This window comes from Diachasmimorpha longicaudata, chromosome 10 (genome assembly GCF_034640455.1).
Source record: "Diachasmimorpha longicaudata isolate KC_UGA_2023 chromosome 10, iyDiaLong2, whole genome shotgun sequence".
Taxonomy (NCBI): domain Eukaryota; kingdom Metazoa; phylum Arthropoda; class Insecta; order Hymenoptera; family Braconidae; genus Diachasmimorpha; species Diachasmimorpha longicaudata.
In genome coordinates this window covers 5,453,763-5,469,126 of record NC_087234.1, presented here as the reverse complement: position 1 = coordinate 5,469,126, position 15,364 = coordinate 5,453,763, and the positions used below count along the sequence as shown (strand labels likewise).

Below are 15,364 nucleotides of genomic sequence, written 5' to 3'. Positions count from 1 at the left end.
ATGAATTTTTTTTGTGGAAATTTTTCGTTTGAGATCTCTTTTGATGAATATATGTTGATGGAGGGCCGATAAACATGAAAAACTGACGTTATTTCTAACTAGACGAATTCCTAAGCTTCAATCCCCCTCAGTAAAACATATTCTTTTGAGAATCGAAAATATTGCAGCTAAACTTTCCCTTTGAAAATAAAAAAGTAATCAAAGGTTTCATATATCCCAACCCCAAAGCCAAAATTCCCATAACAATTCTCTAACCCCCTCTCCATATCAATACCTTCATCCTCAACATGCAAATTTCCCCGATAAATCAGCAATACGTCAAAAGCAGTATTTCCCTGGTACCAGCTGCAACCCAAAAACCATTTCCCCTTCTAAAACAAGAATCTACCCATCACCTTTGCTAGCAACCCATCCTCATCTCTCACTTCTTTGAAAAAAAATTTCTCACTGAATCGGACAATCAATGACTAAAGGCCAATGGATAGATCTAGATATTCTCGCGCTACCAATACAGCAGAAGAGGTGAACAAGCCCCAGCCAATCGTATCTGGTTCAAGGAACCCCAGGGCTGCTGTTCAGTTGATGTTGTGGGGGTCCCATGGAAGTGAAAATAATTTGCAATGCAAATGAATACTCCGATCCCAAGTGCCACACACGCATTTCACTCGTTCAGAAAACTAGCCACCCTCTTTTGCACACCTTCTCTCGGTTCCAAACGATAGGACACACATGCAAAGTTCGATTATTTAGATATGCAGATCATCCGGTGAATAATATTTTTTTTCTCTCTTTTCGAAGGACAACTGGTGTGTGGATGCTCTTTTCGGGGGGGCTGGGGATTCTGGGTGTCCAGGGTGACACGCGTTTGGATGGCTTCTGGATTTTTTTTTCAGGCGAGGGGTGAATGCCACAGGGGGAGGGCTTGGGTGATTTATTGGAGAGGGGGTGGAGAAATTTTTGAAGTTGAGAAAATTGACAAAAATTGTTCTTTGGATTTTTTCAGTTACGGAGTTGTTGACTGTAGGAGGAAATTAATTTGCAAGAACAATTTTTTTTCTAATTTCACGTTAATTTGAGTTAACCCAGAGGATGTTCACTTGAAATATCAGATCCATGAATATTTCGATATCTAAAAGAGTCAATAGAATCATCCCTCGATAAACGTGACTCTCACAATCATCAACTACTCAACAGTGTGAAAAAGCGAAATCGTAAACGAAATTTTTAATGGGATTATGTTAACGTGTGATATGGAAGTGACGCGAGGGTTGTTCCTCCCGAAATGATTTTTAACATGATTTATCATCCTCTACTCACGTGTTGGTAGAAGAAAGGAGTCACAAGGGGAGCCAGAGCCATTCTACAATTCCCTCGTTTGCATATTGACGCTGAAAAATGAAAGATTGAACACATTAGGCAGATCTGAGTGCGTGCAGTCAAATTATATTTTCATTTTTATCCCTTGCGAATGTGCTAGAAAATGCTATTGAATAAATTGCAACTCAGCTGGTTTTTGTTCAATAGAAAGGTTGGACAAAAAAATTTATTGTATAGAAAGAGGTGAAGAAATTTTCAATATTTTTTTCATTCATTTTTGGCGATGAATAAAAAACGGTTCAGGCAAAGCCATAATTTAAATAACTTCCCTCTTTAAAAAATCAGAAATATCCCTATTTTCCCCAAACTCCCCCAAAAAAAAACAAATAAAAAATAAGAAAGGACAGAATTACTTACGATCGTCAGAAAAATAAACTCCTCCCATGAATTAATTAGAATTCGACCTCGTTAGCCCCCACACCAGGATATATCTCTTCATCGTTTTCTCCGGATTTTCGGTCCACCGTTGAAATTTATTTATTTATTCCCCCCGCCCTCACCCACCAACTCCACCAGCGTTTTACAACAAGGCCCACTGATTGCCGCACACTGTGAGGCCCAATAAAAACTAATTAATCGTCTCCAAGTCGATCCAGTGTACATCCCAGTGGTAATGCACTCTTAACCTCTTTTTTCCCCCATTTCCCTTCTTTTTTATTCGCAGTACTGTTCTTTTCTCTCTTTCACTTCTCTTTTCTGGTGCTTTGAGGTGAGTCCATTGTCCCTCGATAACCCATGAGTGTGGACACTAGACAACGTTAAACAATCGATCCCTTCATGATCACCACTGTCGTAATAAACAAGTCAAGAGGTCTGCTTTCATCTTGATGAATGTTTTACACACGTCCGAATGAAATTGTGAGAAGTGCCAGTGTTTATCGGTTATTTAGGCGTGGGGAGACATTTTACATCACTGCTTTGGTAATTGAGAGGTTAGAGTGGTCCTGCGGGCGAGAAACCGCGCGAATGACTGACGCCGGGAGGGGTCGAAGGGGGGGACGGGGAGACACAGAGGCCACTCGAGGTGTAAACAGGAGATGTTGAGGTCACGTACAGCCCGATTTTGTGTTGTTATATCCCAGTGAAGTATCTAAAATTAATTTCCTTACATCAGCCCCTGGGAAAACCCTCATAATTTTTTTTACTACAAAAGGAACAATTATATAAAATGATGTGAGTGTGCGGTGCGAGAGGGAAGGGACGGCCATGGCGACAAACTGAGGGAACAATATTGAAATTTCAGAAAATGTTTTTTTTACAAAAAAATCGATTTCACATAATTAAATTTTGCTTTCATTCTAACGTTTTGGATTCACGTTTGGAGGGCAATTATAATCCATTTTTATTCAATTTCAACTCACCAAATGTTCGGTAGAATCTCCCAGGAACGAGGGAACGAATGTGAAAATAAAAAAACGTCGGTGAAATCGTGAAAAAAATTTGGAATAATCTCAAAATGCAAATGGCGTGTATGTCGACGATTCGTGAATGCATTTGGCACGTGTCGATGGATTCTCATGCTCATCGCGAATGCCGGACGATCCTGGACAATAAATCGTCGTCACTCCGGAGATTTTTCCGTGCAAACGACGAAAATTTTAAAAAATTAATGAGTTTTTTTTTCGATGCAGAGGAGGAACTGGAATTTATGGTAATGGAATGGTGACGCGCGTGTGTTAACTAACGTTTTATTTCCATTGTCCTACATAGGAGGGAGCCCCTCTCGCGACGTTCGCGACGTTCATATTGTACGCAAATACCGTCCGGCAGTTATTGCGTGACACGGGACGGGTGTGAAGATGAGATGAGAGTGAGGTGGGGGACTGCGGGGAGTCAGATCGACCTGGAGATGACGAAGCCGGTGGGGAACAGTGAAATGTGAGTGAATTTTCGCGATAAAACGAGCGGATTTGAGGCTTTGGTGAGTGCTTTGAGGGATGACGCAATTAAATTGTGGACTGCCTGGCAAGGGGGGAGGGGAAAACGACGCCTTTGTTCTCGAGGTAACAGTGATATTTGGGGTTTTTTGGCTGCAACCCGGTACGTCCGGCAGAGTCAGAAAATGTGGGGGTTGAGAGAACAGGTAGGAGTGCGGGGAGTCAGATCGACCAGTAGATGAGGGAGTTGGTGAGGAACATAGAATGTGAGTAATTCATCGCGATAAAACGGCAAAATTTGAGGCTTGGGTGGGTGTTTGGTGGGGTGATGCGACAAAAAGGCGGGAAAGAGGGGGGGTAGGGGGAGCCTCTGTTCTCGAGGCAAGAGTGATCGTTGGGGTTTTCGATGCAACGAAGTGCGTTCCTGAATAAAATCAGAAAATGTGGTAGTTGAGAGGAGGGGTGGGAATCCGGAGAGTCAGGTGGACTAGGAGATGAGGGAGTCGGTGAGGAACATAGGATGTGAGTGAATTTTCGGGATTAAACGGGAGATTTGAGGCTTTTGGCGTTGCTTTGAGGGACGACGCAATAAAATGGCCGATCGCGGAGAGAAAGGGGGGGCGGTATTGGGGGAGAGTCTTTGTTCTAAACGTAACAGTAATTGTTTGGGATTTTTACTGCAACTAAACGAGGTAGTCAGATAAGTTAGAAAATATTGAGTTTTTAGAGGGAGAAAATTAGCTTTTCTGGAAGAGTAAGGGCGGATGTTGATGACGATTGGGTGCTTTGTAGGACTTAGAACAGGTGGAGGAGGCGGGGAACTGCAGGTCGCGTTTTCTTTCAGAAGAGATGAAAATTATTATTTGTTTTTGAGGTCACCGTAAACAGTAGGATTTTTATTTTCTTGGGGTTTGTTGTGGGGTGCATTTTTGGGAGGAGTGAGTGAAATAAATTTGTGATTAAGTGCAGTGAATTTCTAGTGATTTACAAACAATTCGGAGTGTCACGTGACAGATTTTTTTTCATCGGCAGAGCTGGACCTCTCTGTAATCATCAAACACGTAAGAACTCCTAATAATGTTTTTTATCCATCAATTATAAAAATAAATTATTTTGCAATTTTTTATTCTAGGCAACTCTTCACGATCGATTCTGGAATATATTGAAGCCAACACACTGCAGTTTCCAACGCTCTTTGGGGGTAAGTTTAATATTAGAATGAGTACCACTCTAGTTTTTCGCAATTTCTTGCGAAATGTCATCAAAAATATTCACGAATATTTAGCCTCGTTCAATAAATCGAAATAAATCGATCAAATAAAGAATCTAAAATCGATATCAAATTCAAATCACGTGCCATGTGACACATATGCAACCCGAGGCATTTTGTATACCGTATAAAGTAGCAAAATGTAATAGAGAAGAGGGGGCACATGATTCGATTCGAGGAAATCGCGGGAAAACATTGTATATAAGTTTCATGGCGGATTGTACGATGAATATCAATGAGAACATACACCGGATGTAACGTAGCAATCATTCACAAATGTTTTTTTTTCGCGAAAAGAATTTTCACAAGAAAATTAAATTAAATAAATCATCTTCTCTAAATCTGCAATCGATTCCAGCTAATCAGGTCGTCCTGATTTCCGGTTTGAAATTTCCTTGAATCCGTTGAACAAGCAATAACCTTAATCTTCTTAATATTTGATTTTTAAAAAATCCAATCATTCGATAAAATCGGCAAAAACATCGTTAATTAGCGTACCCACCCATCACTATCGACTGAAACTGTCCATTAGCGGTGTTACGAGGACATTGGAGGCCTCAGAGGCATCGACATCGTTCTCAAGCTCACCGGCGAGTTTCTCGACCGATCTATCCTGTCATGTGAAACTAAAACGCTGCACCCCGAGGGCATCTCCATGTTGTCGTCAAACCGATACACGACTTTGAGGTTAGACAGGCGTCATAGATGGCGCGCGTGCACCTCCCGTTAAAATTCCCCGTGTTTCTTCATGAGTTTACTCTGTACCGTGATTACTAGAGGCATAATTAGCCGTTGGGAAACGCACGTTGCTTTCACCTATTGGTGTGTGTCGCTGGTTTAACTAACAAAGGGGTCCAGAGACAATACAATGGGACGATTAGTGATACTTTGTACGCGCTTTCGACACTGTCCTTTCATCTGTCATTACTCGAGATATATTTTTTTATGCTTCAGCCTGTTTTCTCGGTCCATTGAATTTTTGAATCTCGGTTAAGGATACAATATCTTTTACATTTTCAGTCGTCAAATCGATCTGTGGAATTGCCTACAAATTTCTAAACAAATCATCAATGTTCAGCGAGTGCTCCTTGTGGTAGAACAATCTTCTTCAGTCATAAAAATATTTGAAAATATCCGGAGGGCGAACGGGGTTCAAATAAACGTTGTAAAGTCCGACTAAAAAAATTGGAATGAATTTTGTTGAAGAGGAAACCGGGAAAACACGGGAATATCACCAGTGCAGTCTTTTAGGCTAGTTCACGAAGATTTTCCGATTGCGGAAGGAATTTCACGGTGGAATATTCCACTGGAATTGATTTTTTACGCTATACTCGGGCTTTAAAACTGGAATCAATGTAGGTAGATCGAGAAAACTAGTATCAAATGTATTTCGTCGCGGTTCTGAAACGCGAAAAACCGGCGCATTGAGCTTACATGCACGTTAAATACACACGTATTGTGTATAATACCCACTTCAGCGCTCCATTTTATTGCCGATTGAACGAGTGGATAAAGAAAATAGGCCGGTAGTTGGTTACATACTTTGAGAGGTGATATTCAACGAGCAGAACTGAGTGAATATTCACTACAGCTCTATCCCCTGAAAATTACAAAATTCATAAGCATTTGATTTTTCTGATTTTTTCTGCAGCAACATTTTATGAATCTTAGTTAGACAAGATATATTTACCCATAAAAATCATAAAGACTATGCATAAACCACTAGCCAATTTACGGGTGCCTATTTTCCTAGTTTATATTGCATTCAACCACAAATCATCGAGTCAAAAAAATGTTAGATATCAACAGAATATTTTTAATAAACATATTGTCGGTTGAATTCACTTAATTATCTCGCAACAAAAGAAATGTCAATTTCCTCGTATTCGTGGGTGAAAAAAATCAACTTCTTCATAAAAAAAAAATAATAATGAGATTGACACCGGGGATAAATCCTAGTGTCCAATATATATACACCGGTAACGCCCGCAAGCGATCATAAAGAGCCGTTTTGTTCACTGGACCAAACCGCGTGTTTTCATCTCCTCTCACTCCTCACCTCTTCATCCCACCCGCACACGCTGGATTGAAAAGCATAAAGTGAGTGGTGGCGGTAGTGTGGGGGCCCCTCTACCGTTTGCATCAATCCTCGGGAACGGTTGATTTATAATGTGGATCGTACGGCCATCGATGCACGATTTACGAGCTCCTCTATGAACTTCTTTCATGATCATTGAAATACCTCGAGTATTTCTGCAATTTCATCAATATTCACTCGTAAACAACTAATTCGTAGAATATTGGAATTTTTTAACAAAAATATTCTGCTTCTTCAATCCCAGATTGACCACCATGCGAGCGAAATGTTGCACTGGGCCGTTTTAAAAATTTTAATTTGTTATTTGTTAGTGTGGATTTTCTGTTCGCATTTATTTCTTTTTCTAAACAAATTTCTCAATTTCTAAATGGGATTTCTACGAATGAACGCAAGGTTTGATTGAAAAAAATAGGTAGGGTAATTAGACAATCCCAATTCTGAGATTTTTCGATGATTTTTATTGGATTTGAAACTGTTCACGGGCTCTCGGCATCTCTCTGCGGTCTGAAACAGGATCCGCCTGAGAGTGTTCCATCATATGTGTCTATAACACGTATTAAATACACGAGTTGTAATTCCGAGAGAAAGAGATCCACTGTATCCACAATTCACACACTAATACGTGATACGGAAATTACGGTGTATGGGGGAGATATTCAGTTGTAGGACTGGTTATGGGGGTCATTAATTGGAGTTTAATAACCGGTGATAATCAAGTATGTATCAAATTAATGGAATAGTTAATTATAACAGAACATAGACGAACAGTACGAAGTGAATCCCTCACGTCTTTGTTAATTATCTCAATGATGATGAACTCTGACAATAAACGTCGCACGACATTTTTTCTTGTTAATGTTCTCTACAAAAAATCTTACGAGGCTTCGACTTCTAAATCTATTCATTAAGGGAATAATTATTACTCGTGTCTGAACATCAATATTTTCTCATCGTAATAATTCTTTTACGCGTGAATTTAGAGGAAGAGGCTATAAATAATCCTTTGTATAAAAATGAATTATCTACAAATGAGGTTCAGTCATATTTGTTCCTAAAATTACTCCTGAACGCTATAATCACTAATTAAAACGTGTGTGAGAGGGAGAAATTTTTTTTTTAGAAATATCATAGTTTTCCTTTCACAAGAATAAAAAATATTCAAATCATCTGGTATATTAAATATCGTTAACTGTATAGACTCTGTCACTATGAAAAATCTAAAAACACGACTAGGATATTTAAAATGACCCATATGTCAAGAATTCATTAAACATCCGACGAAATATAATTCAACTCGCGTATGACAGTAGCACGCGCTGTCACAGTCCTTCTCGCATTTACAGTTGATTTCCTGGTAGGGTATGAAATAGAGAATCTAAAGGAGTACTTGACGAGAGAGAGAGGGAACATCGGGCTTGTTTCCTTGTCCAATTTTCATCTGTCTTTATTTCTCCTTTTTATTGAATACAGGGGCCACTGTACTCTTTTTTAAAAACCCACCACGAGTGTATTATTGTCATTCCAGGGGGCGCGAACCGCCTCAACGACACGTTCGCGATATCCGGTGAGACTACGTGACGTCATAATACAGTGTGTGGCGTTTCCGTAATAGGGAATATTGTCGAATTCTTTCCATTCGAGATTTTCAATTTTCCAAGGTTTTGTGCAGATGGACATTTTCCGGACATTTAAAAATGGAGAATTATCTACGCAACCAGTGGATTGACGAAAAAACGTCACCTGATATTTTTTGTAGAAAATTTAATTCTTTACAAAGAAGGATTTGTGACTTTTTTTCTCATACCACTTTTTCATAGGATAATGTAAACTTTGAAAAGATTATTTGTTCCTGAAAAAATGTCATGTTCGTTGAGGATTTGGAGGATGTCAAGAACACGCGAAACCTTCAGTTTTTCTGGTAACGCCCAAACGTGATAGCGATTATTCAGATATTCAAATCGAGGGTAAAAACCCCTTGAGAAATTGTTTCTCACTCGGTTCTGGTGGTAACAGTAACGAATTATCGGATTATTCTAATTTTCGGAGCAAAAACATTTGATATTGCATTCTCCTGAGTGTCCCGGGTGTGCGAGTTTTCCGGGATAATTTCTGTCTCAAGTTTTCGAAAGAGAAGATGATAAAAACACGGGGGTGCACGCCTACTTGGCTGCAACCACCCTCGACACGAGGGTTGTAACCGTCCAAGAGGGATGATGAGCCAATGGGACCCGCCGACTATTTGCGCAAACTCGGGAAACCCAGGATTTCTTATTTGTGGATTTGCCGGTGTGGGAGTGGTCACTTGGAATATTAAAGAAAATATTTTTATTTATTTTTATTGGAAAGAATGTTAATGAATTTTTCAAACTGAGAGAATAGTCATTATTTTTTTTTCTTCACGGTGCCGAGAGTAAAAGTGAAAGGGGTGGGAGGATTGGGAAAAAAAGAAATGTTGTTAAAAAGGATAAAGGGAGAACCGTTCCGCCGAGTAAGGAATTCATCAGGCAAAGGTTGGCAAACGTGCAACCACCATAAAACTCAATGATTTACAGTCTGACAGTTTATGAGCACCCTCCAGACGCCCGAGTTTGCCAATTTTTCGACGATTTCTACGTATGAGAGTTAACACACTGCATTCCCTCAATAGTCCATGAAAACATCGATATCGATGTTTCCGCATAAAAATGAACAAATCACGGCTGATTCATTGATAAGAATATTTAAACAATTTTTTTAGTCCTTCATTTTAGTCTTCCAATGATAAAAATATCGATATTGATGTTCCTGAACCGTAAAAAAATTAAAAAAAAAAACTACCCAGTAAAAAATGTTCTTTCGATTCATATTCAAGATTTTATTATTATTTCCTTCAACTCTACGTGTGAAAAATTCACCATCTTCCTTCATTCAATGATTAACTATTATCAGTGAAGGAAAAATATTGGAGAGTTATTTCGATGCATGATGAAAAATTGAATTTAAAAAACCTGTCCATTAGTCCATTAATTTATTACCCTAAAAAATATCCGAAAAGTAAAAAAAAATTCACACGTTGGTTTCTCGCTTGATCTCACCCATTTATGGGTCAATTGAATCCTTAAATCTCTCTCCAAATTTACGGGTAGAACTGTCATAATATTACGTCTCTCTCTCCCCTCCCATTGTATTTAGTTTTTCCATGGAAAGGTCATTTTTGGGGAAAAACAGCGCGTGTTTGGATAACGGTGTTTGAAGTGGGGTCAGTAGCGTTGAGTTGAGATGAAAGAGGGGAGTATTAACGGCTCAATTTCACAGTGGGATACTTCAGTGCTCCCTTTTCACCCTCGGACACCGTCCAGGCCTCCACCTATTTCCTCTCCGTCAGGTGATACCTCTCTATTTTTTCGAATTTTTTTATTCCCGTGGCTTTATTTTTATTTGGGGCTGTGGCCTCGACGAATTCCCACATTTGGGAGAATTTGTCTGAGTCATTTGAAATATCCATCATTTGGATTAAAAAAATGTGGGTATTTTCGGGTAATTTATATGGGAATGGATCTGGGGGAGGGACGGGATGTCGTTACATTGGTGCGTTGATGGGCCTTCGGTCGCGAGGACCCTATTTTTTCGTATCTCGGGGATTTTTGGAACGTTTTTTAGAGGTTGGACTGTTGCTCATGATGATTTGTTGAAATATTAATGTTTGAGGATTTTTTTCCAATCGATCTAGTCTCCAAAGAAGTGATTTTGCGGGGAAATGTCACAATATTTTTTGTTGAAAATTTAATAGTCTATAAAAAATATATAACGATATGTTGAGTAAAACAACGCATTAATAAAATATCTAGTTTTAAAAAATATGAAATTTTGTAGTTTTTCACAAACACAATTTTTTATCATTTTTTAAAATTCATGTTATCAAGAGACTAAATTATTTGAATAATTCATTTCGACTGGAAATTTAGTATGCAGTCATTCCACATCCGCATTACGTAACGGGATCCAGTCTCGATACCAAATGGAAACAATCGATATTATTTCATAAAAAGAAACTAGTGGAATGGGAAGTTTGAGAGAATGTGAACGTATTACGGTTCCGATGTCTTCATTATTGTCATTTTTATCCATCGGTAAGTCATAATCGATATTCCCACGGAACTTGAATCGATATTTGTTGTTATCAGAGACACGTCCTTCGGAGAATGGAATTTACCACCGTGAGAATTTTTTTTTCGCAATATAAACATTTTCCGGTACTCAAACTCTTGCCATTTCTTTTTAATCAAAATCGGCTTAAACAATTCAACTTTTCTAATCTACCCAGTTTCCCAGGGTAATGAAATTCGATCAAAAAATAAATTGGAAGATGAGGATATTTTTATTTCACGTTTTATGGAATTTACTTTAACAATTGATTTCACGTATTGTAAAGGAAAAAGGATGGTACGTTAAAACGTGCTTTCCGTGCATTCAAGTGCGAAGGAAGTAGCCAGTCAATTGGCATTCAATTCACAACGACAGAAAAAAATTCCAAAAACATTTTTTTCTCTTCAATTCAATTCATAAAGTAAATTCGTAAAACAGTTGCATCAATTTTTTGCTCATGATCCTTGAATTGAAAATTTTAAAAACACCGAGATTCCAATAACATCAGCTCAATCATCACTTTTCTTAATGAATAAAAAAACAATTGGGAGAAAATAAATGATATTTCACAATTGCTTGTAATTATTCATTCGTCTTGGCTCAATCCGCCATCGCCTCGAAATATCAACGAAAATATAAATGAATCGCCCCCCTAAACGTATAACCACTTCATTAACTGTAAACACAAAAAAAAACGAGTCAAATTTATGAGTTTAAAGTATACACTGGAGTTCCTCAAGTATTGAACAAAAATAATAAAAATTTTAATAACGAATGCAAGTCTCTTATACACGTGTCGTCATGACGTCAGACAATGCCGTCAATGACCCCTTGACTCGTGTTTACGTGAGGACCTTATCATTGAAAACAACGAATTCCAAAATTATTGGAACTACAATTACGTATTCCCAATGGGTACCTAGAGGTGTTGTCAATCGGTGTCATACTTTTTCCTGGGGCCCTTTTATACGTTTTTAATGCTGCTGGTTACACACGTGAGTAGATTGCCTTTGATACACCGACTTTATGTACTTCCGCCTTTTGTACAAGTTTTTACGATTCAGTTTTTTGGGTTCTATGTGTACAGCATGAATTCTTGTGGCTAGAATTATTGTTTATTTATTCATGGCTGTAGGAAGTCCTTACCGAGATGGAGTCCGCAATGACGTTTTACTTCTCGTACAGCCTCGTAGAGTATCTTCAGGGCGCTATAAATTCGTTTGTGCGCTAATTCGGCAGCTCATTGGTCGTCGCAAAATATTTTGCAATTTAATGGTATAAATTAATAATTTTGAGCTGTACTGTAAAGTTTTTTTGCTGTTAATTGGGAACACGATGGAATTGGTTGGAGGAATGTCAATCGTCCACCGATTTCCAAGTTATTGGTGTCGTGCTCATGAAGTCTTGTCATTTTATGGCGAATTGTCACGCCTTCACTACCAACAATTAATAGAAAAGAGTCTTCCATCACCAAAGAACAACCGCCCAACTAAACCATAAAATAATAAACAAGAGAAGATAGAAAACACATGAGAGAGAAACTGTCTGGCAGGCGGAACGGATGCGCAACATGAAATGAAATAATAATTCACGTAATTACAATATGTTAAGGCCCAGGAGCGTATCTATCCCTCGAGATAGAGATGAGAAAAAAAAAGTGGTTTAACTCACTTTGCGAAAAAAAAAAATAAAAATCAATGAATACACACCCACGAACTCGCCGGCTGTATTAACGACTGCTAAAGTCCCATTAAGCTGTACGCGGGGCATTATATACCTAATGCATTATGGGCTCAGTGATAAAGAAAAAGGTGCAAGTATTGTACCCCCAGTCCTTGCCTCGGACACATCAAATATGTGTGCACCGAGACTCATGGTGTTGTGTGGGTGTGTTTGCCTGCCCGGCAGACCACATTCCTACGAGCTGGACCCTAACCCCCCCCACCACCCACCTACTTGGGACTGATCTGGGCATCTTCCCATGAGGGCAGGGGGTGAGAATATTTCTATTGTCCGTCGTGTAAAATTATCCCCTGAATTTTTAAATCGCAGATAAAACTGATCGACTGAGAAAAAATTTTTTTGTAGACAAAATTTTAGTTATTTTACTTTAAGGGAGTGTTGGCATAGGGTGATCTTTGGCCTTCGACGTGAGAAACCGTCAGGTGTTGTCGGATACCCCCGCGTTTTTGGTACCTGGGATATTTCGTAAAAGAATAAAAAACGGGATTCATCATGTATGATTTTTCCCAACCCCTTTCACTGCGGAAGAGGCACCCGGAGACTCACAGGGATTCCGTTATAATCAAAAGGGTGTCCCATTTTTTTTAGTTGGGCTTCTTACCTAATAGTTTTCTCACACACCGGGAATATCCCATATGCCCAGTTGTAGAAACCCTTTTTTAGACAAAAAGGCGGTAGGAAAAAATGGGTAAATAGGAGGAAGTCGGGGGTTTGGGATTGCAAGGTGCAGATGGGGATGACCTGGAAGTTTTGGGGTCCTGGGAAGTTTATTAATATAATCGTCACGAGAAAATACACAATTTCCATAATTTTTTCTGATAGATTTCACTTGGTTTTTTCAAATTGTTGACGAAGCATTATTTTTGTTTTTTTTTTCGTCGTTATGAGGTTCGTTGTAATCCGATACTTCAGATAGGTACCGGTTCATGGTGAATCCACTAATATGACCCATTTTACATTGCCCAATGACTAAAAATCCCGGGTACCTTTTTCAACCCTTTACCTAACGGAATCAGAACGCTTTTTCCCACATTATATATTTAACCTGAAATTTCTCATAAAAGGAGGTGAAAAATAAAGGGAAGTACACACCCAAGGGCACATCCTGCCGATTGAGTTCAAGTCTGCAGATATCAAAATCCACTTTAACTGATCGATCACTTCAGATCAATCAATTTTCGAGTTTAAAAATTAAAAAATGATTTTTTCCCATCAAATCTTGTCATGATCCTATTTTAAGACGGATAAAACCCTTTCCTCATTACAAATGTCTTTCTGAGATGTCTCAAAAAATAGCGAACAAAACGAATTTATCAGTAGGGTTACGGAATAATAAAAATTTCAGTGTTTGCAAGTTTTTCATTTTTGAACCGCCCTAACGCTAAGTGAGAGCTTCCGCTGTTCATCTTTAGGAGGCCAGCTGGCGTTTCGAGTCTTCCGGAAGACTAATAATGAGGGTGAATGCTAGATTCACACCCAGTGAAGGGGTGACAAACCCCTTTCCATGTTTTTTTAAAAGCAAGTTGACACCTCGAAACATTCTAAAATACACACAACGTATTTTTTTCATTTTCCCTCATTTTTTATAATTCTCTTTTCTCGTTTCAGACTGATGGGACTGGATGGGAGTTGGACGGGCCATATGGCTTGCGGTGAGTCGATAAAAAATATTCATATTTCACACAGTGGAAGCGGTATCGGGGTTCTAAAATTAATCGAGGGCCTGTTTACTTTCGGTAGTTCATTTTCAATTAATCTTGGCGAGAATTGTCATTTGGTTAGATAATTACACGTTTATTTCGAGAACGACTGGTTTTTTGTCGAGAACGGGGTAGACAGTTTTTAAAGATGAGAAAATATCTCGGAAAAAATGTCTAGTGATGTCTTCTCCTAGAATCGCTCTTTCATGAGAGGATCAAAGATCTTTGAACAGAATGACGACGATTCTGTCCGTCATTTTTCCAAATTTTTGGCGAGGGGGTCGACTTTTCCTCATCTGCAGGAGATTAGGGTTGTCCAATGTCTGTTGGGGGTTGTCCTAGAGTCACCCCTATCACAGATGCCCCTTGGACATCAGTGGTGGCTCTGGTACGCATGCCTCGTCCGCACGTAGCGCCATGAAATTCGCTTGTTCCAATCGGGCCGGAAATTTCTTCAAATGATTAATCGATTTATCTCGGTGGGGATTGATTGTGGTGAGAAATTTGAAAAGACATTTTTAATCACAAATGTTGTTAACTGAAAAAAAGTTCTTATGTATTTTTATCACAAACTTAACGGGTTCCGATATATCTGCGGAAAACATACGCTATGTCCTCGACATTTGGTAAATTTCACATTTTATGGTGTATTAATTTCAAAAAAATTATTGGAAGTTTAGTGTTTAGTCAATAGAACTATCGAATAGTTAATGATCGTTTAAACATGTAAGTTAATCGATGATTAATTTCAGAGATCGATAGTTCAGTGATTGATAAAAAAATTGTTAAATTCCGAAACGATGTTTTGTTTTTCAATTGAAACAAAAATTTCTGATATATGTGTGAATGTAATTTTTGAAATTAATACTTATCAATATATGTGTTTACTGAAACTGTGGGAACGTTGGAAATTCAACAATCCACAACGGAAATTCAAGAACCCGAGACAATCGGGTGAGAGTGTCGTCTGGTTCGTGATCGAATTATCGGAATCCCTTGCATTCCACCGATCGTATTCAGGAGTTGAGTCTCAAGACCATTGACCGGTTAAATGAACGAATGTAAAATAAATTAAACAAAACAGATCTGGAAGAGGGGGTAACAGTGAGTAACCGAACTGGAAATAATCTCTCTTCGTTTAAATTTTGATATTTGATATTTGTCATTTTCTCGA

The 15,364-nt window shown here is 38.6% G+C and overlaps 2 protein-coding genes across 3 annotated transcripts in view; one reads left to right on the top strand and one right to left on the bottom strand.

The window, feature by feature from the left end:
• The window catches only part of LOC135166685 (ly6/PLAUR domain-containing protein 6B-like), a 60,674-nt gene extending 57,650 nt beyond the window's left edge, over positions 1 to 3,024 (bottom strand). Inside the window, exons 1-3 of the mRNA XM_064129200.1 lie at positions 2,739 to 3,024; positions 1,735 to 2,467; positions 1,318 to 1,388 (exon numbers count right to left, since the gene is read on the bottom strand). The gene's annotated coding sequence lies outside the window, so the exon portion shown is untranslated. The remainder of the gene's footprint in view (positions 1 to 1,317; positions 1,389 to 1,734; positions 2,468 to 2,738) is intronic.
• Positions 3,025 to 3,183: 159 nt separating this feature from the next.
• Positions 3,184 to 15,364, top strand: part of LOC135166671 (uncharacterized) — a 65,887-nt gene continuing 53,706 nt past the window's right edge. Inside the window, exons 1-4 of one of the 2 annotated variants that reach the window (XM_064129176.1) lie at positions 3,184 to 3,298; positions 4,047 to 4,315; positions 4,387 to 4,455; positions 14,099 to 14,142. In XM_064129176.1, coding sequence (XP_063985246.1) covers positions 14,113 to 14,142 — 30 coding nt within the window. In that variant the 5' untranslated portion in view covers positions 3,184 to 3,298; positions 4,047 to 4,315; positions 4,387 to 4,455; positions 14,099 to 14,112. Of the gene's footprint in view, positions 3,299 to 3,873; positions 4,316 to 4,386; positions 4,456 to 14,098; positions 14,143 to 15,364 lie in introns of those variants that run through there. The other variant, XM_064129178.1, reaches the window with a different exon arrangement.